This window comes from Cotesia glomerata, linkage group LG6 (genome assembly GCF_020080835.1).
Source record: "Cotesia glomerata isolate CgM1 linkage group LG6, MPM_Cglom_v2.3, whole genome shotgun sequence".
NCBI classification, from domain to species: Eukaryota; Metazoa; Arthropoda; class Insecta; order Hymenoptera; family Braconidae; genus Cotesia; species Cotesia glomerata.
Window position 1 is genome coordinate 21,143,587 of NC_058163.1, and position 23,993 is coordinate 21,167,579.

The window sequence follows — 23,993 nt, forward strand, 5'->3', positions numbered from 1 at the left end:
ATAATTTTCCTCGTTAATTATTTCTTCTTTCTAATCAATTTAATTTTCCACCAATATCAAAGTAAATAATAAAAAATTCTCTTCAATAATTTCTTCTTTAAAAAAAATTTTAATAAATAAATCTCTCAAGTTCGATCTATGCTAATTGATCGAACACTGTCCACTCAATATCTTTCATCCTATAAAAAAAAAGTCACACACAATACGAATGATGAATGATCGAAATGATCCCGTATTATAAAATAGATCGAAGATTACAAAATAGAGTTGTCTTTGAAAATGAAAGTATACTCCCATCGGCGAGCTGACTCCTCACTCTTCACGTGATGATCCTTGCTTGTTCTCCCATGGGTTATTATTATGTACCGTGGATATCTCGTGACCCAGGTAGAGGTGGAATATGAGAGTATATCCTAGAAGGTATACTTACAAGCTAACCATAAGTTAGCATTCTCTAGTGCATCTAAACTGGATCAGTAGCTAGCGCTTGGTCGGTCTTTTGCATTCGTCACTTAAACTTAAACTTGAGTAAATTTTTTCTCGGAAGAAATCGTAAAAAAGTGGTAATTTTTATCACCGCCATGCTGACGGTAAGTTCAGTTAAATTTTCCACAATTTTATATTGTAAATTTTTATTTCTAATCAAGAAACGAAAGAAGACTAGTGTGGAAAATTTTTACTACTCAATTGTTCTCGTTAGAATTATTTAATTAAGTGTTTTATTTCATAAGCGAGAGTTGAGATGATTGACAAGTTTCAAAACGCTTTATGTCTCTCCCACGGTGAAATTAGTCACGTGAATGTTCCGGGTCGTGTTCTTCGGCTTGTCGGTGAATGTATACAGATAAATAATAGTTATATTAGAAAGGGCGGCCTGTACTCATCATATCTTCATATCTTCATGCTGTAATTGACGAGCCAATCTTGGGTTTTATTTTTTATTGCTGTTACGTTTTTAATAAGACATGTTTACAGACCTAGTTCATTTTTATCGACAGATAAAAGAATTTTGAACTAAGAAAAATTATTTTAAAAATTTGAAGATCAATTTTTAAATCAAATAAAATTGTGGAATAAGAAGATGAAGAAAACTTATTAATAGAATTTCTTTTACAATTATTGATATATTATTATAAATAATTAGTGTGATTGTTTGAAAGCTAATCTTTATGTTAGGTGCAAGTTATTAAGTATCACACTGAAATATAATTCCAATTTCTTTTTAATTAAATATATATATATATATATATATAAATATAGATGCTGGAACCTGAGCTCCCTCAAAGCCATCAATATTTAGATTACATTGGTTTACATAGGTTACAAGATTACTTAACTAATTAAAGGTTTACGATTAGATTTAATTTCAAATGTTATAAAATCCAAATAGATTATTTAATACAAACAAATAACTTAATTTAAAGTCATAATAATTCTACAAGAAAAAATATTTAAATACGATCCAAAATAAAGATTGCAATTGTTAATTGTCATGTTCAAAAAAGTGATTGAAGCAAGCATTTTTAAATTCAACCAAATTATCTACAGCCACAGTCTCAGCTGGCAGTGCATTCCAGATACGTATGCCATGAATAAAGAATGAATTATCATACATGACACAATTAGCCTGCGGTATACGAAGATAGTCTTGTCGGATATCACTTCTACGCAGTGCTACAGACAAAAAGTCTAGTTTTGAGCCGAATAGCTGCCGATATATATATATAAATATATATATTAAAAGAAGAAATAAAAAATTATTTTAAAAAATTTTAATTCTTAATATTTTAAATACTTTTTTTCTTTTTTTAAAGGTTGGCAATTTAAATTTTTTATGAAGAAGAAATAAAAAATTATTTAAAATATTAAGAATTATAATTTTGTTATTTTCTATTTCTTAGATACTTTTTATTTCTCCTTTTATAAAAAATAAACATTGTCGACTTTTTTTAAAAGAAAAAATGAAAAAGTATTTTAAAAAATTTGAATTTTTAATATTTTAAAATACTTTTTTTTTTTTTTTAAAGGTTGATAATTTAAATTTTTTATGAAAGAAGAAATTAAAAATTATTTAAAATATTCAGGATTATAATTTTGTTATTTTCTATTATTTAAATACTTTTTATTTCTTCTTTTATAGAAAATAAACATTATCGACCTTTTTTAAGAGAAGAAATAAAAAAGTATTTAAAAAACTAAATTAAAAAAATAGAAAATAACGAAATTTGAATTCTTAATATTTTTAATTTCTCCTTTTATAAAAAATAAAAATTATCAACCTTTAATTTTCTATTTTTAACCATTATTTTCTATTTTTTAAATACTTTTTTATTTCTTCCCCTAAAAAAGGTCGACAATGTTTATTTTTTATAAAAGAAAAACTAAAAAGTATATAAAAAAAAGAAAATGACGAATTTTTAATTCTTAATACTTAAAATAATTTTTAATTTCTTCTTTTGTAAAAAAAGAACATTTACAAAATTTTTTTTTATAAATCAACTTAATTTTTTATAACCGTACAAACTCTTAATCTTCAGAACGTGGATGCGCAATAATGCGCTTAACTTTAAAGGTATCTTAACTAAAGTTTCAATAACATACGAGCACACAAAAACCGCTTAGATATATATTATATATTTATATAATAATAAATATAGCACAATACATCGCAGAGTTACTCAACTTTATTTCTGCTAAGTGAATTTAAGGCCTCTCCTTAATACTAAACTCTGCAATCCATTGAAATAAGACACTGAGTAAACAAAAGTATCTCTCAAAGATCTGAGGACAAATGTGTGTGTATCTGGAGTCTCCATTTAGGGAATTGATGCCTTAGATCTCAACCAGCCTCACTCAAGTACTTTTTAATCTCTTTTAATAGTTTTAAACCGAACAATGCTATCAATTATTGCGTAGAATAAATCTCAGGTATTTTGCGGGTGAAAATTCAGATTTTTAGATTACTTTTTTAATTTAAAATTATTTTTAAAAAATTACATTTAAAATTTTTTTTAAATTTCTACAAGTCAATTTTTTTCTCTAATTTTTTTTGCAATAATTTATTTATTAAAAATAATTATTAAAATTGCTAAAAATTTTATAAATTAATTTTCATATTTTTTTCTTTTTATTTACTCAAGATTTTTTTTTATTTCAACCACTTTCTCTCTCCTTTGAATAATAAATTTTTATCAGATCAAATTACTAAACTAGATCAAGGATTTAACCCAATTTAAAGTTTGAATTAAATTTTTTAATTTATAAGCAACAATAGACCTTTTTACAAATAATTTTAATTGTAAATTCAATTTTTGGACACGTCAATTCAATCAGTTATGAATTATGACGCACCTAAAAATCGATTGTGTTATAATTATAATTAATTTAGCCGCCGGATATTTCGATTGTAAAGGAAATTTCGAGAAATCAATTTAGTTTGAATTTAAGTAAATAAATTATTTCAGGTCAGGGGGAATAAAATTGTCGTACGTGTAATTTGTGTGTATGAAGATTTTGAAATTTCTGAGATAATTATTAATGTCATCTTCTTGGTCTTGTTAATGGTTCATGATAAGAGCAAGTTTTTGTCTATATATAGTCGGAGATTTTTTTTTTTTTTTTCATTGTTATTTTGAATTGAGGTTGTGAACAAACTCTTGCTTTTATTAGTAAAAATAAATTTCTTATAATGAAGACTTTTTTGTTGTGTTTAATTGCCGTCGCAAGTTTCGTTTCACAAGTAAGTTTATTTTTTTTTTTTACATTATTTTCTATCAGGTCAATTTTATATAGATTATTTTAAGGATTTAGAATTTTATTTTATCAAAAAAAATTCACTTGAACCAAGAAATTTTTTTTAAGGCTTAAATTTTTTTAAAAAAAGAAGAAATATTTTTTAGTGGAAAAAATATTAATTTTTTTTTTTTTAATAATTTAGAAGTTTAAGTAAAATTTTTAAGTTGTAAAAATCTATTGAATTTAAAAAAAAATTCTTTTTTTTACTTTGAATCTTAAAAATTATTTTTAGTATATTTTATAAAAAATTATAAAAAATAAACAATAAAAATTTTTTAATTAAATTTATTGAGATAAAAAAAATTTATCAAGTATTGCAAAATTTATTTAATAAAAAAAAAATAGAAATAAATTTTAAGATAAGGAAAATTACAAATAATTTAAAAAATTAGATAATGATAATAATAATACTAATTAAATGTTTAAACTATAATAGAGTTCCGCTGTGCCGCTGCCGGATGGAGAAGTGATGGTCGGAGACTTCTACAACTCAAGCTCGCCTTCGGTCGACAATAAATTGGAAGAAAATTCTACAGAAACTTTTGAAAATGTTCCTTTTGACGCAATTTATTTCGTAATAAACGAAGCAAACAACGGATCAAACTTCACTGACGTCACCTTCAATGACACAGAAGTTGAAGAATTTATTTCTTCAGTAACGAATGCCGTCAAATTTCCAGTTTTCCCAGTAACTTCAATCGCTAACGATTTAGAAGGCAATGAAACTTTAATTGACTCTTTAAAACTCGACTTTTTCGAAAAGTTAGTCAATTCTACAAAATTACCGACTTTCGTCACAACTTTGAATGTCACCGACTTAATGAGCAACAAAACTGTGTTAAATGATTCAAAAATTGTCGACTTGCTTGACAATTTTTTTAATGTTACAACCTTGCCGATGTCCTTTGCTAATTTGACCGTCAACGAATCAGAAAGCAACGAAACTGACTTCAACAGTTTAGAAATTGAAAATATGGTTATGGAAGCAATGAATGCTACAAATTTAACGACTTTGTTGTTCAATTTGATCGTCGACGAATCAGACAACAATGAAACTGAGTTTAACAGTTCAGAAATTGATGATCTGGTCAATAATATGATAAATTCTTTGAACTTGCCGACATTGCTCGCTAATTTAACAGAAGATGCGTCAAAAGTCAATGAAACTAGTTTTGAGTTTCACTAGTCTAAGTACTTAATAAAATTGTAATTATTTCTTCTCGACCATCTAAAAAAATTTTCATCAAAAATTGGGACTTAAAATAAATTATTTTTAATTTTTTTTAGGTCTAAATTTTTTATATAATTTTAAAGCAATAAAATATTAGGCTTTTATAAATTAAAGTTTAATTTTACCAATAAAATTTTAAGATCTGATTGTTAAAAAATTTGTACCGCTTTGAGCGCAATAAAATTTACTTTTTACAAAATAAAAATCTTGTTAATATTTTTTCTTAAATTAAAAATTTTTTTTTTGCTTTATTAAATAATGACTTTTGTTAAATTGCACTGTACATTCTTAACTATTGATGTTTTTAAAGATATAAGCTCATCCCAATGTTACACTCATAAAGAGCTTTCATTTGAGTACCCACATGCATTTTGATATATTTTTCATATATACATATATAGAATATATATAAATATATGAAAAATTGATGTGGGTACTGAAATGAAAGGTCTCGATGAGTATAATGTCGGGATGAGCTTATATCTTTAAAAATGTCAGTAGTTGACAAGATACAAGGTTATTTCTTAACTATTGATATTTTTAGTAGATTTCAGAAAAATCTAACTATTGCATTTGTTCTGATGACGCAACTTTTGAAAATTTTTGCTATATTTCGACTTTGCTCGACGAGCTGAGTCAGAAAATACATATAGTTCAAAAGTTTATATATGTATGTATATATATAAACATATATACGATATAACGCGGGGCTTGTCAGCACGATAGCGTCTACAATTCTTTAGGGATTTCAATGAAACTCAACATACTTATTCTATGAACGATTATGAAGGTCGAGTTCAAATTTGAGCCAAATCGTTTGATTAGTTTAGAAATTACATCGTTTGAAAATTTTGAAAATTCAAAAATTCCATATTTTTACCGCTTTTCCTTCAAATAACTTTTGGGTTGCGGTCAACCAGTCAGATCGACAGCATTCCGAATTATCAAAACTTTAGAAAATTAAAAATTCCGCTACATTCAAAGTTTACAAAATACATTAACTTAAATAGAATACCAGCCGAAAAACAATTTTGCAAATTATAAAATACCGAGCTATCGAATATAGGTAAACATAAATCTTATATTCCTCAAGAGTTAAAATTGATTTAATTTCGAAAAAAGTTCGTTCCGACGTATATTCATCCGAATACTTATCCATACAAATAATGATTCGGCCGAAAATTACTCATCCAAATAACTATATATTTACATTTTTCGGCTAAATGAATGTTCGTCTGTTCATTCATTTTGGCGTAAAAATTTTCGTTGTTATGTTTTTTAATTTATTGAGACTTTGTGACTTTGAAAGATTCTATTAATATAATTTTAGTTTTTTCATTATTCAAGTTTATATTTTTCGAAATTTTAAAATTTGTAAAATTAATTATTTTAAATTATATTTTATATTTACTTTCTGAGTTCTAGAAATTTATTAATTCGGAATGTTGTCAATCTGACTAGTTGACTGCAACCCTAACTTTTGAACGCGTCGACATATTTGAATTCTGTAAAATGCATCTAAAAGCTCAGAAAATAAGCATTAATTTACATGTTTACATATATTTTTAGACCAAAAAATATCTATTCTGGGTCCCTTTCAATGAAATTTTACTCTTGCAGTCGTTTTGTTTAGTTTAATGGCTGTAATTTAATATTAATTAGAAACATTTTCAATAAGTTGATATTAGAATTTTACTTACTGAATTCACACTATTATTGTACTAAAACCAGCAAATGTTTATTTTGAACAAAATTAGTTCTAAATAGTTTAAAATTAATTTTTTTTTAATTAAGAAATTATATGACATATTATCATTAATTTTATTTTATAAAAAACAATTTTATTTTTATTTGAGAAATCTACTTCCATTTCGGCTACCGAATGGCCTTTTTTAAAGATGTAAGCTCCTCCCGATGTTACACTCATCAAGAGCTTTCATTTGAGTACCTGCATGCATTTTGATATATTTTTCATATATATATATATATATATATATATATATATATATATATATATATATATATATATATATATATATATATATATATATACATATATATATATATATATATGAAAAATTGATGTGGGTACTCAAATGAAAGGTCTCGATGAGTGTAATGTCGGGGTGAGCTTATATCTTTAAAAATTTCAATAGTTCACAAGATACAAGGTCATTCTTTAATTATATATCTAGAGATAAGGTTGGCAATAGCCTAATCGGCTCGGTACCTGCATTTCGAAAGAGTGGGACCGGGGTTCGATTCCGGCGCGCACCAATATTTTTCAATGATTATAAACTAAGAATATGTGCGTTTCATTGCCAGCCTCTGTACCGGTCGGGTTTTCTGTGGTTTTCCCATAAAGTTATGGAGGTAAAATGTCATTATAGAAGTACCTCCATACTATTTAAGACCGTAATGCAAATGCAGGTACTGATTTTAACGCGTAAGTCGGCCACAGTCGCAGCACATGTGTGACGGGCATGAAAGAAAAAAATCCCGAAATGCAGGGGGGTGGGGACGAAAAAGTGGTTGAGAGTTATAATGACGGGGTTGAGAGACTATATTGCGGAGAAAAAAGTGGAGAGACAATAATTCCCCACCCTCCCTTGTAAAACACTCTACAGTGATACAAGTAAAAACCATCCTCAATCCTCAATCCTCTATATATCTAGAGATACAGTATTTTCGAAAGCAGCCTAAATACTTATCATCATAAATTGCCTATTAGTGAGAATAATATGAAACCATGAAAAAGCACAACTCCAGGTGAAGACTTTTCCAACGATGCCAAATTTAATCATAAAATTCCATTTTATCATATAAATACACTGGCCACTGGCCACAAAATTTTGATAATTCTCTTAATAATACACAGTAAAAAATTTTTCGTCAAATTTAACACAAAAATTTGTGTTGATGACTTTTTTTTACACAATCTGTGTTGAATCAATACTCTATTGCGTTGAATCAACATATTAAAATGTTAAATTCTACACACTAAAATGTTAAATCCTACACAAACATTTTTACACTTTACACAATGACGAAAAATTTTTTACTGTGTATGGATTAAAAATTTTTTTTTACGCTTGTGACTGCATTTACCCTCTTAAAGTAGTTAAATTCTAGATCCTAGTAATAAAAAAAATTTTTCACAGTAAAATACTAAAGATTCTCTAATGATTATCCAATCCTTGAATTTATATAATAAAGAGAAGTATATCTAAATCCGATTAATAGATTCAAGATAATTACATACTTAAAAGCCGGCGGGATAGTGAGCAATAATCAACGCAAGCGTGATTGAGATAAAGTTGTTGTAGAGCATGAGAATGCTTTCTATTGCTTCAATCCAACAGTAGGATCTATAGTTGAGTTTCTTCAATAAGACTCATCTCAATTCTAATCTAATAAAGCATTATAAACAGCTATTAATTATTAACAGTTTATGTAACAAGATGTAATTTATTGTTTTTCAGTTGAAAATTCTCGGACTACTGACGCTCATCACAGGCTCTTCAGCAGCGCCTTTGGCAAGCGTTCATGTTAAATTTATTTCGCCTCCCCATATTTACGAGCATCAACTAACTACTGACGGTAATAAATCAATTATTATTACTCAGTACTTTTCATTATTTCTTCATTCATTTTATTCTTCATTCATTCCGCCTCATTATATTTTATTTAATTAAATTAAATTGTGTTATTCCGTAAATAGTATATTGAATCATTAATTTTATTCGACGGTCGCTAATAATAATAAGACTAATTATTTTTAGGTCACAATACTATTGCACAGAAATCATTTTTGTCAATAGGCCGACGGTCCGCTGATTTTGCCAATAAATTATCATCAGGGTTCTTCAAGTCACCTGTTTCTTCTTTTGCCAGAAGAAATCCTGAAGCTTTGTGGCCAGATGGAGTTTTTATTAAGCCTGTCGATGTCAATGATTTGGGAATTAGTTCTCAGGATTCATCTCAATTTCATTCAACGCCTGATTTTTCAAATGGTCTAGGTACACATATTTATAACTTATAATTTATTTATTTATTTATTTATTTATTCATTTTTATAATTTTTTTATATTTCTTCACTTGATTATTGAGAGACTATGTGTAATTTAAAGTTAAAAAAAATTTTTAGTTATTTTAATTTTATTTTTGTAATGTATATAAATTCAAGAACATTTTAAAAGAAATTTTATGCCAATCCGACAATTATTATAAAAGTTATACTGATTTTTGTAAAGCCGTCCCGGAGCGGCCATTTTTTTCAAAACTGTCTTTTAAAAATTTTTAGCAGTCACTTGACAATTTTTTAATTTTATTTAACAAATAAACTAATTTAAAAAAATTTTTTTAATTTCTACATGTCAATTTTTTGCCATAATTTATTTGTAAAAAAAATTATCAAATATCTGCTAAATTAATTTTCATTTTATAAAAAAATCACGGTGCTTATAATTTTTGGCCCCGATGAATATTTATGTTTTTTAGTAGCAATACTTTAGTACAAAATAATGGGGACAAAAGTTTTGAAATTCTGGATTAAAATAAATATAATTTTTTTTTTTAATTTAAATCTTAAATTTAAACAAAATTTTCTTGGAAATATTTTTCCAGAAATTTATGTAAAAAATACTTAATTTTTTAAGAAAAAAAATTTTTTTTTAGTCTTTTAAGCGCGCATAAATAATTTTTTCAATATTATCTTCTAAAAAAAAAGAAAGAATAATTCTAAATAAAAAATCAGTTAATTTTTTAAGAAAAAAAATTTTTTTTTTTAGTTTTCTAACCGCGCATAAATAATTTCTTCAATATCTTCTTAAAGAAAAAAAAAAGAATAATTATAAATAAAAATAAAAATAAATAAAGATACCATGTAATTATTGCAGCGTATCCAGATCCACTACTTTTGACAGATGAATCAGCAGCGTCAGCAATAAGACATCTTTATGATCGGACGGGGTTATTTTTCCATGAAATCCCGCATCTGAGATCATTACTGAGACTTCAACACGAAAGACGATCAAATGGCCTTCAGGATAACGTACTGAGTAGCATCAGGCCTCAATCACCTTTCTACAATCCTAGCCTTTGATATAAGATTTAAGAACGTATTGATCAATCTAGACTTTGCTAGATTAACGATTAGATTCCATTATTCATACATATTATATCCCACATTACTTACATTTAGTCTACATACTCTACAATTACATATTTCAATTCTTAGAGGTTGGTTAAAAATTCAAAATTTATTTGTACTTATATTTCTTCGATATTTACACAATACAGCTTTCATAACAGTCTTTTTAGGTGTTATATACTTGACATGAAGCATTTCTTCACTCTTCGCTACACCAATCGCCGCGACACTTGCAATAGAAGAAGACCAACAATGAAGATAAATTTGGGGGTTGTCGACGCGCTGCTATTGCATAAATCCCCGCTACAAAAGCACATGAAAACTTTTTTAAAATTTTTCAAAGTGAACGCACATCTTTCTTCATTGTCGCTAGGTCCTCTTTGTAAACACATTCTTTGTGTTGCTGTACCGTACTCTGGAAAAAAATAGTTTTATTTTTAATTTTTAAATAAAATTATTCATTTTTTATTTTTTAACATTATTATATGTATGATGTAAATTTTTTTAGTATTTAAATAATTTTAATTTTGACCTTCTACTTACATTTCTTGGCATTGAAATTTAATAAATGAAAATTAGAATTATTTTTTAGAAGTTATAATTAAAACATATGACGTAATTTGTTTTCAAAGCAAAATTCAAGGTTGTAATTCTTAAATGAAAGTTGAAATATTTAATTACAAATTTTATAGCTTGATATATCAAAACAAATAGCAAAATTCTTGAGTTACTATAAATTAATTAGAATTTAAAACTTACAATTTTTTTGTCTGAAAAAATTTAGTTTTTATTTTTTATATTTATAATTTTAATGATTAAAAAAAATTATTAATAATTTTATATTTATTAAAAGTAATTTTCATATAACCTGCATTGAAAATGCAAGTTTCAATGCTTGTTGAGCCAAACGAATCCACAGATTCGGTAGAATCTGGCGCCAAGTTCCGTTCAAAAATCCCGTTGTAAACGGAGCGCCAGACTACCGACTGTGTTTACTGTAAGCAGAACGGTATTTCGAGGTTGCGAAATTTTATTTAATTATATGGTTCTCCTTTTTCTAAAATGATATATTATAAAAGTAATTTATACTTTATTTTACTGATATTAATTAATTATAATCAATTATAACACTTAATTCACTTAACAGCCGAGACCAGTAATTGCAGTTTCAATCGGCTTAGCGAAACGAATGGAAATTTTGAAAAAACCTTTTTAGAGATAATAGATAATTTAATAAACTATTTCACCACAAAGCGTTTTTTTCAAAAATTTTATTCGTTTCATGAAACCAATCGAAACTGCAATTGCTCTGCTGTTGGGAGTGCGACAGAGATAGTTCCGTTGAACTCCGTGAGAGCAAAGCGAGAAAAAGATGGTCTCGCCTGTTAAAATTATTAAATTTTATCAGCACAAACTATAGTAAGCCCAGAAATTTCGATCCTGACTTTTTTTCGATGGGGAATATCAGCGCCACAGACTAGATAAAATAAAAATGTGTAGTTATCCTTCCTATAGACACGCAACTACAGTAAAAATAAGTGATTCATAGCTTGCATCTATAATGGAATTACATCTACATAAACTGTAGCTTCAAGGGGATAGTTTGCAGTAAAAAATGCAGTCAACACGAGATTTAAGTTGTTATCAATTGTAAATTTTCATTATAATTACAAAAAATACTAAAATCCGAACAAAAACAGTTTCACTGTAAAAAAGTCGTGCCAAGTCCACGTTCATAAGACTATTAGGAAAAAAAAATTTTTTTTTTCTTTACAAAAAGATACAAAATAAAAAAATAAAAAAACCGGCGACGTTAGCCGAGTCGTCTAAGGCGCATGGCCTATAGAAAACTCGGACTAACTTACCGGCCAGGCGTAGGTTCGAATCCCAAGCTGGTCTTAGAAACCAACTTGGTTGATATTCGGCCCTTGCCGCGTAGGTTAAGATTTACACAACCCAAAAAGACCCCAACGTACCACTCCCAACAGTTAAAGTCGGCGATATGACCATAGCAGTTAAAACCCACTCTAAATAATAATTAATAAATAATAATAATAAAAAAATAAAAAAATCCAAGTAACCGATATGATTGTTTATGATTTTCGGAAATTAAAAAAAATTTTATTGTAAATTTAAAAATTAAAAAAAAAATTTTAGAACGTACTTGGTGTGCGTCATTGTGTATTTCAATTTTTTTAAAGTCCTAGTAAATAGATTTTACGAATTTCATTAAAAGTAAAATATTTTGCAACCACGCACACTAAATACGTTCTAAATTTTTTTTTTTATTTTTAAATTTACAATAAAATTTTTTTTAATTTCCGAAAATCATAAACAATCATATCGGTTACTTGGATTTTTTTATTTTTTTATTTTGTATCTTTTTGTAAAGAAAAAAAAAATTTTTTTGTTCCTAATAGTCTTATGAACGTGGACTTGGCGCGACTTTTTTACAGTGAAACTGTTTTTGTTCGGATTTAGTCACTCTAATCGTTAACTATACTGACATATTATAATTCTGCTTCTAAGCATAAATAAGAATGACAAAAGAAAATTATTCAATTTACGAATAATGTTTAAAAAAAAATAAACCATTAATTCCTTGAATTGTAGTTTTTAATTTTCTTAATAAGTTTTATAATAAAACGGTAATTTCACCATTTGTCTGAAAATATTTAGTTCTGGTTGTCTCTAGACATTGAAACCCAAGCGGCACAAGTAACTTTTTGGTATTTATAAGATAACAATTTCAGTTAACTTTAATAAGTAAATTACAAAAGTTAATATAAAACAAACAAAATGAACAACTTGAAAAGTTAACTCTATTATGTCATCTTACAGGTGGCGAGATATTGTTAATAATCTAGAATGCTTAAATAGTCAGCAATAAGTTAGAAATAATGTTACTCTAAAAGATGATAATAGTTAACATTTTTTGGATAACTTTTCGAGCATCCATAAAAATGACTAAAGGTTAACTTTCAATCAGTAAACCATTACTTGTCCGTTAAATTTCGCACCACATGCGCAACTGGTCATGAAATTGAGCCAACTTTAAACTAACAATTTGTTGACATTTTTCTGTTTGTAAACATTTAGTTATATCTTCGTTAACAAGTAAAATCTTTTGTTCCATAAATCGTATACAAGAATGCGTGCAGTCTCTTACAAGTTTAGCTAATGCCCCGACTACATCAATTATACTCAGTATATTCAGTGAATTTCTAAGTCTGGATGCAGATTTTTTTAATTAATTGGCGAAGATTAAGTGAAAATAACATCGGCAAAGGCAAGTAAATATAAATATATACTGATATTTTTATTTACTTAATTTTTCTTCTTAAAACTGTATTGCGCAGTGTTAAAATGATTTTAATTGTTTAACTTCGTTAATTATTTTAACAGAGTTTTTGGTGGCAAAGTACGGAGAAACTAAGGATAAAGTACAAGATCGTATTAAAGAGTCTCTTCAGGGAGGAAGTGATCGTTTAAAGGCTGAGCAGAAAATTAAAGAACCCGAACACCCTAAAGAGTCGACAAAGATTTGAGTATTTATCATTTTAATACCGGAGATTTTAATACTAATAATTTTAGTAAATTTTTTTTTCCTAATTATAATAATATTTAAAATTGTGATATGTTTGAATAGTGGTCTAAAGTACAAAAAAAAAAAAATATAATTTTAGACTCTTCTTTTTACAATTATAATGAAAAAATTGCAATACATTATTGTGAGCAAAGAAATGTTTTAAAAAACATAATTTTTTTAGAATGAATATAAAATAATTATAAAGTTAAGGCTTGTTTTCTTTACTTTGAATTAAAAAATTTAATAGTCATTACATTAAGATAAAAAAATTCAGATTTGTAAATATTAAAGTTATGTACTTTTTATGTTCATTAAAAATTTTAAATCTCTTGTAAAATTTTATTAGTATTCATTTGTAACAGTATTATAACTGATTGAATACGGGTGAAAAATTTATGGTATGCATATGAACAAATCGTACTGTGCAATTTGTATTAAATATAAATATTTACGGTTCATTTTTTTATGTTTTTGTGTTAAAAATTTTGTAACACGAAATATAAAAAAAATGATCTATAAGTATTTATGTCTAATACAAATTTTGCAGTACAATTTGTTCATATTCGTATCATAAATTTTTTAACGTATATACAGTATCCCTCAATAATAACGTTAACTAATACTCATCTATAGGGTAACTTTTCTATAACTGAAAGTTATCATTTTTCAACTATAATATTAACAAAAATTTATTCATTTTCACAACAAAAAAATAACATTTTGTTTTCTAAAAGTGACCCTTTTGTTATTTTAAAGATTATATTTTGTTATCATTTTTAGTTAACATTTTTTTAACGTAAATATGTTATCAATTTGTTACTTCTTGAAAAAACTTCTTGTAAGGACATTAAGGATACATTTCGGTAGAAAATTTGTCAACTTTTTGAAAGTGAAGATTGTTGGCATCTAACTTTTTTTAGATAATTTTTTGATGTTATTAAGTTGCCAGTGTGCCGCTTGGGAACTAGTATTTTTAATGCAACTTATATGAAAAATATAATGTTTGACGCGGGATGAAACAAAACGATTTCAGACCGAGTGATGCCAGGCAATTTCGCTCCGCTCCGGCAGGCAATTTCGCTTCGCTCCGGCAGGCAATTTCACTCTGGTCTGAAATCGTTTTGTTTCATCCCTAGTTACATAATATACTATAGGGACCGAGCCTCTAGACTGTCACGCCAACTGGCGACTTAAATGTACAAATTAAGGGCAAAAATTTTGAATTTTAACATGAGTTTCACTTTTTATTAATTTTTATCTTAAGGTAGTACCTCCACGAAAAGCATATTTCAAGAAACTTATGGAATTTTTTTTTATCGAAAAATAAATATATTAATAATTCACCACCAAAATTTCAGATGAATTCACCGCACCGTTTTTGAGTAATTAATTTTCGAAATTTCATCTTTTACACGTAGAGGTATAGAGAGATGGTAAAGTTAGTACTCTGATAGCCACCTTACCTATAACTTACTGTCAATCTACATCCGCAATTTGAAGCAAACTTGACGGAAAGAGTTGGCAAAGCGAGCGATTACCTATTGGTTACCTATAACTTACTCTGCAAATAGACGTCAAAACTTGCTGTACAAGTATTTCCGTCAAATTGTAGTAAAGTTGAAAGGAAATTTAACTACAAGTTTGATTGTTAACTTGTATTCAAGTTGCGGCCGTAGATTTCCGTCAATTTGCTTACAACTGTTGTTTACAACCTCTACGTGTAAAAGATGCAATTTCGAAAATTAATTATTTAAAAACGGTGCGGTGAATTGATCTGAAATTTTGGTGGTGAATTATTAATATATTTATCTTTGGATAAAAAAAATTCCATAAGTTTTTTGAAATGTGCTTTTCGTGGAAGTACTACCTGAATAAATGGATAGATTTTTGGCAGTATTTTTATCAATATAATTTAGTTATACTTTAGAGTATATAATTACAGTGGACTGAAAGAGTAAAAAAAATAAACCACTGAAATTTTAATGATTTTCTCTGACTGGTTGTGGTTGGCGGTCAAAAAATGGTAATCAAATAACCTCGATAGAAGCGCAACTAGATTAGGACATAACCTAGCGCTCATGTTTTGTGAGATATTTAAATTTTTTTCTTCAACTACATTCCATAAATACCCAGGTTCAAATTTATTAAACAATTTCAATCGTTTCTGCTTTGAATGCGATCGGATGCTACCCGTTAAAAACTGTAATTAATTATTTTTTCCTATTTTTCATTATTATTACATTAACAATTGCAATATTTTTGCCCGTTTTTTCTGTAAATTTAACACCAGGGCGCGTGGCTTTCGGCTGTAGCGCTGCCTCTATAATTCGAGCTCGGTCCCTATAAAATAAAATTTAAATTTGCCGCCGCCCTAAAGTATCAGTAGCGCAGTAGGCAGCGCGTAAGTCTTATAATCTTAAGGTCATGAGTTCGATCCTCACCTGAGGCAATATTTTTTTTTTTTAATTATAAAAATAGTTTAATTATTTTTTTTGTTCTCAAATAAATGATATTTAAATTTAAAATTAAAAAAAAAATTAATAAATAAAAATTTTGACTGTATAAATTGCAACTTAAAAAAAAAGACGTGTGGCACTCGGGGACTGCCGCGGTAAAGCTATTGCATAGCGTTTTTTATCAACTTATGTAATTGTAATTATTTATTTATTTTAGTTATGCAGTATTTTTTTCCTTTGTTTTTTTTTTCTTTGATATTAATTCAAGTTACACTTTTTGAGCGTGGTGACCGATAAGAAAACAAGTTTTTTTCTTCTATTAAATAAATGAGAAGTTAATATTGTTCAAAAAAAAAACGAAGGTACTAAATAGTACACGTGCTTGGTTTAATGGTTTCTGTTATATACATAATGAAGAATTAATTTACACATATAAATATATACATACATATTGAGAATCTAAATTGAGAATTTGAACTATATGTGTGTGTGTGTGTGTGTGCGCGCGCGCGCGCGCGCGTGTGTATGTGTGTGTGTGTGTGTGTATAAAAGAGGGCTACTTTTAATATCGCTTATTTTAATATCAAAAATTTTGGTTATCTTTATAGCAGTATTATATATAAATTAACAAAACAAAAAATAATACTGCATTTGTGATAATAATAATAAAATGAATGTATATAGAGTACTAACTCATTTTCTTTCACTATTTTTTCGTGACTTTCTTCATTAATGAATGCACTTTGTTTATTCATATTTAAAACACTTTGTACACAAATTATACGAGTACAGATATTCACTGTTGTACATAGATGATAAATACCTATACACCTATATACTTTCTCACAAAGAGCTGATTACGGTAGTTTTCCAATACAACCAATGCCACCTAAAGGCGGGTTGTTGAACTAAAGAGACAAGCGTGATATTTCAAAAAGTCATTAAAAGTTTTGGTATTTATCGATAGATGGAAAAACTAAAAAGTATCACCGCTGAGCCGGTCGGAGTGGGGGGTGTTAGGTTTTTTTCGTTACGGAATTTCTGGATTCGGTCCCCACGCTCAAGGCCCGCGATAGAAGCTATGCAATAGCTTAAAAATTTGTTTTTAATTTATTAGATTAAAATTTTCATCCAACTTGTTTGATAAATAATTCTAAAAGCGTACCATTGTTTAAATTAGGAGACTCAATAATTTTTCCGCACCAGCCAGAAGCGCAAGGAATAGCTTCAACTCCATGTTCCTTTTCAATAAGTGTGACGTTCAACGTGAAAGGATCCTTACACGAGCCGAGGTCTCCTCTCGACCTGCAGTTGACACATCTCCGTAGCTTTCCTGAAAGGTTATTCGAATAACTAAAAACTTATATATAAATAAAATAAAATTTCAATTCTACAAACTTATTTTTACTTCATAAATAATAAATTAATTTTCAAAAAAAAAATAAAAAATCTTATTTTAATTTACTTCAAACTAGAACGAGTTGTCATTGAACTCATCGGATGAGTGAAAGTAAATATCCGAATTCCAAGCTCAACTCACCGTCGACAGTTTTTAATCCTAGGATAGTAATCGCTAGAAAACAGACGATCCACTTGTTTATCATAACTTCTCAAAAATAGAACTAAAAAATAAATTTTATCAGAAATTCAAACTGTATAAAATTATTTTATTTAAATGCCGATAATTTAATCGACAGGATAGTAAAAAAATCAAGCTGTCTTATTCAGTACACAGCCACGTTGGAAGACCGACTGAATATCTTCAGAACCAGAAACGGCTAATGTTTTTAAGGCCTTTCACTTTGTGTAACATGTGTGCATGCGCACTAATACCTTCAACCAATGAACTAACTGTTGAATTAAACTGGTTAAATTAATATAAATATAAATATCTCCTTTTAGTTAAAAGTCCAATGTCGTTTAAATTAAAATCTAATCATCAACATTGTGCTGATTAGAAAAATTAATCGCCAACAGCTTCCTCCATCCACAAAAATTCCTGCTCTTCTTGGTCTTTTTTTTTACCACGCTCTTCCATGAATTTTTCGAAGGTATATTTCGGATACTTGTGCCGGTTTCTCCAGAGTATGAAGACTCCTGCGCAGTAGCCGAAGAACGCTATTAGTAGCACGTATCCTAAGTACTTCATGTGTCGAAGAAAAGCTGAAAAATGAATTGTTTACTAAAGTTTGATTTATTTTTAGTAGATTTCATAAAAATCTAACTATTGCAGCCGTCCTCATGGCGCAACTTTTAAAAAATTTAGCCATTTTCTGACTCAGCTCGATAAACTGAGTCAGAAAATATATACAGTAAAAAATTTTTCGTCATTTTGTAGAGTGTTAAAATTTGTGTGTTGAATATTACACACTAGAATGTTAAATTCTACACACTAGAGTGTAATATTCAAAACACAAATTTTAACACTCTACAAAATGACGAAAAAGTTTTTACTGTCTAGTTTGTTCCAAAGTTTATATATTTAACGCGGCTTGTAAGCACGATAGCGTTTTCAATTTATATCCGATTCTTCTAAAACTCAATATGCTTTGCCTATCGATAAAGACCAAGGTTAAGTTCGAAGATGAGTTTAATCAGACGAGTAATTTGGAAATGACAGGATTTAAAAATTTTGAAAATCGTAAAAATTGATGTTTTTACCACTTGATCTTGGTGTAATTAGTGAACTAGATAAGATATTGAAATTCGGTAAATTGCATACCGAACGGCTGCCCAATTTTAAAACACAGTAACTGACAATTTTAAGATTTTTAAAAATTTTTCTTATTAAACAAAAAAGTTTGCGCGCCAAATTGATTAAAAATTTGATTTATGAATAGAAAATACTTGAATATAAATATTTTTAAGAAAAATTACTTAAAATTAAGGTCTAAAAGTTATAAGAAATGCAGCAATGCTGAAAAAAATCAGGTATAAAAATTTTGCAGTTTCTGTGTTTTAAAATTGGGCAGCCGTGAAGCTCTTTTATTGACTGTATTTTTAAAAACTACTTGTGATGTAGTTCAAAAATTTATCGACCGATTTGTCGGAAATTTGGTGAGGCCTTTCTCTACATTACTATCGGAAGGATAAACCTAAATTTTCAGATATTTCGCGTTGATAAAATACTTTTTGGAGTCACAAATGTCAAAAAAATAGCCCTAAATTCTGACTTTTTTTTCAAAGGCTTATTTTATATTGAATTTAATACTTTTTTTTAATTTTATAGGTTTATCCTTTCCGTTAATATGCCCTAAAAAGAAAACACTTCAATTTTTTTGTTTCAAATCAATGGTTGATAAGTGATAAGCAGAGCAGTTTGGGACCTCGCGTCGGGGGCAGCAGACAAAAAATTATTCTGAGCAGCCATTTTGAAAGAAAAAAAAAATTACTTTCGTATTCTAGAAAGGTTCAATAAAGTTGTATTAAAGTTTAAAAACAATAAAATTATTTTATCACCTTTAAAAATATTTTTAAAAAATGACCGATTTTGAGGCTTTTCATGGAGTTCCTCCCTTAAACTTTAATTTTCACTCCTTAGAAGTAATAATATCTTCAATATTACTCCCTTTAGAGTTCGTTTAATGGAAAAGTTTTACTGTTGCAGCCGTTTTAAAATTGGCGTCAGTAAATATGTGACAAATTAATTCTAAATATTGTTTCATTCAATTAAACTTTTATCCGGTTTCAAAATTCTGAATAACTTGGAAACTGTTGTTCCTAAACAGTCACTTAAAATTTAAACATTGATAAATAAAATCTCATAGTCTTCAAAATTGTTTGATAAATATTCGAGGAATATTTTACTTTAAAATATAATTGTTTGAACAAAATTAGTTCTAAATAGTTTAAAATTTTTTTAATCAGTTAATTAAGTTAAATATTATTATGATTAAAATTATTTTATAAAAAATCAATTTTCTTTATTTGAGAAATCTACTTCAATTTCGGCTACCGACTGGCCTTTTTTAAAATTTAATTTAATTTTAGTAGTTTGTATTTTTTTTTTATTTTAAAAAATTACCTGAGGTAAAAAAGGCTTCATTGGACCTTATATAAATCCTAAGCTGCAAAATCTTCTGACCGTCGATGTAACAAGTGTAATTGCCCTTCTCATTTTGAGTAACTTGCACGAGATAGAGCGTCAAAAAAGGATCAACGTGAGCGTGATGTTCATTTTCATTCTCAAATAAACTGTACACTGTTTTGATTCCCGGTTTCATAATAAGTCCGTCTTTTCTCCAGATGACAACCGAGTCCACATCTGCGTCAGGACACCCTATCGAAAAATGCTCGCCCTCCATTAAAGTCAACGTCTTCTTGTACTTAAATTTGTCTTTTCTAGCTTTTTTCTTCTTCTTGCAATTATCGCACGGTTGTTCTAATAAAAATTCTGGTAAATTTCTCACCACTGCGCTTACTGCTGGAAACAGGAAGTTTAACAAGACCGACCTGCAAGGCAGCAGCGGAGATCTTGTGAAGAAAAATTCAAAGTCTCCGTTTTTTAATATTGGTTTCTGGAAATTAAAATACTTTCGTTTAAATTATAATTAATAATATTTTATATTTCTTACGGCAGGTGAGATGCGACTTCTTAGTCGACATTGAGCAAGGCTGGTCTTTATGCCTCTGTTTTCTGCGCATCTTGCGCAAGGAGTCCATGGTGACCACTCTGTTATTACTTCTAGAATTATTCCAGCTTCGCGTATCTTTGCCAGAGGCTTCATTAATGATACCTATTGTTTATAGTGATTATCGACATTATTAAGAGAATAAGAAAAATTTGGTGTCCAGGATAGTCATATGATAAAATCGGTTTTTTTAGTGAAATTTAATGTCATTGCAAAGGTCTTGATTTGAATTTGTGCCTTTTCAACGTTTCATATCATTCTCACCGATAATCAATTTATTACGATAAGTATTGAGGCTGCATTCGAATTTCTATCTCGAGATACATAATTAAGAAATGACCTTGTATCTTGTGAACTATTGACATTTTTAAAAATATAAGCTCATCCCGATATTACACTCATCGAGACCTTTCATTTGAGTACTCACATCAATTTTTCATATATTTATGTATATTATATATATATATATGAAAAATATATCAAAAATGTATGTGGGTACTCAAATGAAAGCTCTTGATGAGTGGAACATCGGGATGAACTCATATCATTAAAAATGTCAATAATTAAGAAATGACCTTGCTATCTTGTCACCTACTGACATTTTTAATGATATAAGCTCATCTCAATATTACACTTATTGAGACCTTTCATTTGAGTACCCACATCAATTTTTCATATATATATATATTTCATATATACATGTATATATGAAAAATATATAAAAATGCATGTGGGTATTCAAATAAAAGCTCTTGATGAGTGTAATATCGGGATGAACTTATATCTTTAAAAACGTCAATATTTAAGAAAGTACAGTGCAATTTAACAAAATTCATTATTTAATGAAGCAAAATTTTATTTATTTATAGTTCACAAGTCACGGCAGTCACATAGTGACCGCAAGGTTGCTAGTTTATTTTATTGATATACTTTTTTTTTGTTCAATGATAATTTAATAATTTTTGTAAAAAATCAATTATTATAAAAAATATTTTAAAAAATTAACATTTATAATTTTTTTAAATTTTTACAATTGGAACTTTTTTTTTCATTATATTTTAATTGATGTAAAATTTTTTAAAATACTTACAGCAAATCTATGAGCTACAGGAACTAAATTTATTTGTCTATATTCTTCATAATCTGTTAAATTTCCGTAATGAATTTTATCACGCGTTTGATTTCTTTCAAAAATTGCTAAAAAATTAAAATAGATAAATTAATTAATTTAATAAAATTTCATAAATAAATATTCACGTTCGAGTCGATAATTAAATTTATTTTCTACATCCTCTCCCAATTGTCCATGGCACCTATAAATTCCAGCATCTTCCTTTTCAAAGCTCATAAAAACCAGATCAGAGTCCGAAGTCAAGTGAACACGATCGTAGGACGCGTTATTGTTCATATCGAACTGAACTTCAACTTCAGCAAAATCTTTGAATCTGTCTTGCACGTACCACAGTCTTGCTTCTTTGTTACTCAACTCTTGACTGTCAACAATTTTTATTATTATTATTATAAATATCATATTATTAATAACACTTGTAAATACCAAAAATGACACTGAAGTTTTATAGTTGAGCCAAGCACGGCGTCAACTAACAGATACTCGTCCAAAGTATCCGAAACAATCAACCGGTCTTTGTCTCTGCAATAAATTTCTAACGACTCTGTGTAAATAGTATTGGTAATTATTATATAAATATTCATCGTAGTGAAGATGATTTTAAAAATAACCATAATCTGTCGTGAGGCGTCATTTTAAACGTGTATGTTATTGACAATTTAGAACAAAACAAAACACCCTTCAAATGTTTGTTTTTTTTTTTTTTTTTTTTTTTTACTTAAAACTTAATTGATATTTTTTTGTGACAGACATTAGAAATTTTTTTTATAATTTATAGCAGTAAAATAATTATTAAAAAAATTCTACATGTAAAATTAAAAAAAAAATTATTAGAAGTATTTTTATTATCTATATTATTAAGAGAATGAGAAAAATTTTATGGCCAGTGTATTTATATGATAAAATGGGTTTTATGGTTAAATTGGGTATCATTAGAAATGTCTTGATCTGGAGTTGTGCCTTTTCAAGGTTTCATATCATTCTCACCAATAGTCAATTTATGATGATAAGTATTTAGGCTGCATTCGAAAATGCACTATCTGCTCTAGTTACATAATTAAGAAATTACCTTGTGTCTTATGAACTATTGACATTTTTAAAGATATAAGCTCACCCCGATGTTACATTCGTCAAGACCTTTCATTTGAGTACCCACATCAATTTTTTATATATTTATATATATTATATATATATGTATATATGAAAAATATATAAAAAATGCATGTGGGTACTCAAATGAAAGCTCTTGATGAGTGTAACATCGGGATGAGTTTACATCTTTAAAAATGTCAATAATTAAGAAATGACCTTATATCTTGTCAACTACTGACATTTTTAAAGATATAAGCTCATCTCGGTATTACACTCATCAAGACCTTTCATTTGAGTACCTACATCAATTTTTTCATATATTTATACATATTATATATATGTATATATGAAAAATATATAAAAAATGCATGTGGGTACTCAAATGAAAGCTCTTGATGAGTGTAACATCGGGATGAGTTTACATCTTTAAATATCACCCTCGCGACTTCCGTCGTCAAAGTTTATGCTAGAGTGTATGGTACACATACTGGATAGTCATTATTGACAAGCCTAAAACTTTTTGCTGCTTATGTACTTATTTCAGCCAATCACGAACGAGAAACTGATCGTTTGAAAAGTCTGGCAACTACTGCGTGAGCGTTGAGACATTTTATAGTGGTTATACTGTAGTGTTTTGGACTAACTGTAGACTAACCTCTGTTTTGACACATGCGTTTATTTATTTATTTACATACATTGATTCAGAAATATAATTACAATGTCTGAAAAATTGACTTATAAAGGACGATTCATAAAAAGTCCTTGAAAAACGACAGAAATCTCTAGCAAATATGAAAATAACTATGCAAATAACAAATAGAAAAAATAATTGACAATAATGTTTTCTTTTTTTTCAGAAAAATCAGTAACTAATTTTTTATGTTGATATATTAACTGATTTTAAATTTTAGTATTTTT

General features: G+C 27.8%; 4 protein-coding genes, 1 long non-coding RNA gene and 1 other non-coding gene across 7 annotated transcripts; 3 read left to right on the plus strand and 3 right to left on the minus strand.

Annotated features, from left to right (window-relative positions):
• The first annotated feature begins 374 nt into the window (after positions 1–374).
• Positions 375–10,463, plus strand: LOC123267737. Of its 2 annotated transcripts, XM_044732557.1 has the most exons (5): positions 379–590; positions 8,509–8,626; positions 8,809–9,045; positions 9,925–10,267; positions 10,340–10,463. In XM_044732557.1, the coding sequence occupies exons 1-4, from the start codon at positions 582–584 to the stop codon at positions 10,128–10,130; spliced, it is 570 nt and encodes a 189-aa protein (XP_044588492.1). In that variant the 5' UTR covers positions 379–581; the 3' UTR covers positions 10,131–10,267; positions 10,340–10,463. The 2 variants fall into 2 exon arrangements, with proteins under 2 accessions (XP_044588493.1, XP_044588492.1); XM_044732558.1 differs by lacking the exon at positions 10,340–10,463 and having other exon boundaries at positions 375–590; positions 8,848–9,045; positions 9,925–10,137.
• LOC123267736 lies at positions 3,598–4,996 on the plus strand. The gene is made up of 2 exons (XM_044732556.1): positions 3,598–3,739; positions 4,232–4,996. Exons 1-2 carry the CDS (start codon positions 3,689–3,691, stop codon positions 4,979–4,981), a joined length of 801 nt encoding a protein of 266 aa, XP_044588491.1. The 5' UTR covers positions 3,598–3,688; the 3' UTR covers positions 4,982–4,996.
• LOC123267742 lies at positions 8,745–9,993 on the minus strand. The gene is made up of 2 exons (XR_006510112.1): positions 9,909–9,993; positions 8,745–8,964 (listed from the first exon to the last, which is right to left on the minus strand). It is a non-coding gene; the product is annotated as an uncharacterized LOC123267742 (long non-coding RNA).
• On the minus strand, positions 10,269–17,926 carry LOC123267739. The gene is made up of 3 exons (XM_044732559.1): positions 17,764–17,926; positions 17,389–17,556; positions 10,269–10,593 (listed from the first exon to the last, which is right to left on the minus strand). The coding sequence occupies exons 1-3, from the start codon at positions 17,825–17,827 to the stop codon at positions 10,388–10,390; spliced, it is 438 nt and encodes a 145-aa protein (XP_044588494.1). The 5' UTR covers positions 17,828–17,926; the 3' UTR covers positions 10,269–10,387.
• Positions 16,144–16,216, plus strand: Trnai-uau. Its single transcript has one exon. It is a non-coding gene; the product is annotated as a tRNA-Ile (tRNA).
• Positions 17,927–18,073: 147 nt separating the features above from the next.
• LOC123267735 lies at positions 18,074–22,639 on the minus strand. Its single transcript, XM_044732555.1, has 6 exons — positions 22,410–22,639; positions 22,112–22,347; positions 21,945–22,051; positions 20,798–20,959; positions 20,248–20,740; positions 18,074–18,386 (listed from the first exon to the last, which is right to left on the minus strand). The coding sequence occupies exons 1-6, from the start codon at positions 22,595–22,597 to the stop codon at positions 18,187–18,189; spliced, it is 1,386 nt and encodes a 461-aa protein (XP_044588490.1). The 5' UTR covers positions 22,598–22,639; the 3' UTR covers positions 18,074–18,186.
• Positions 22,640–23,993: the final 1,354 nt, after the last annotated feature.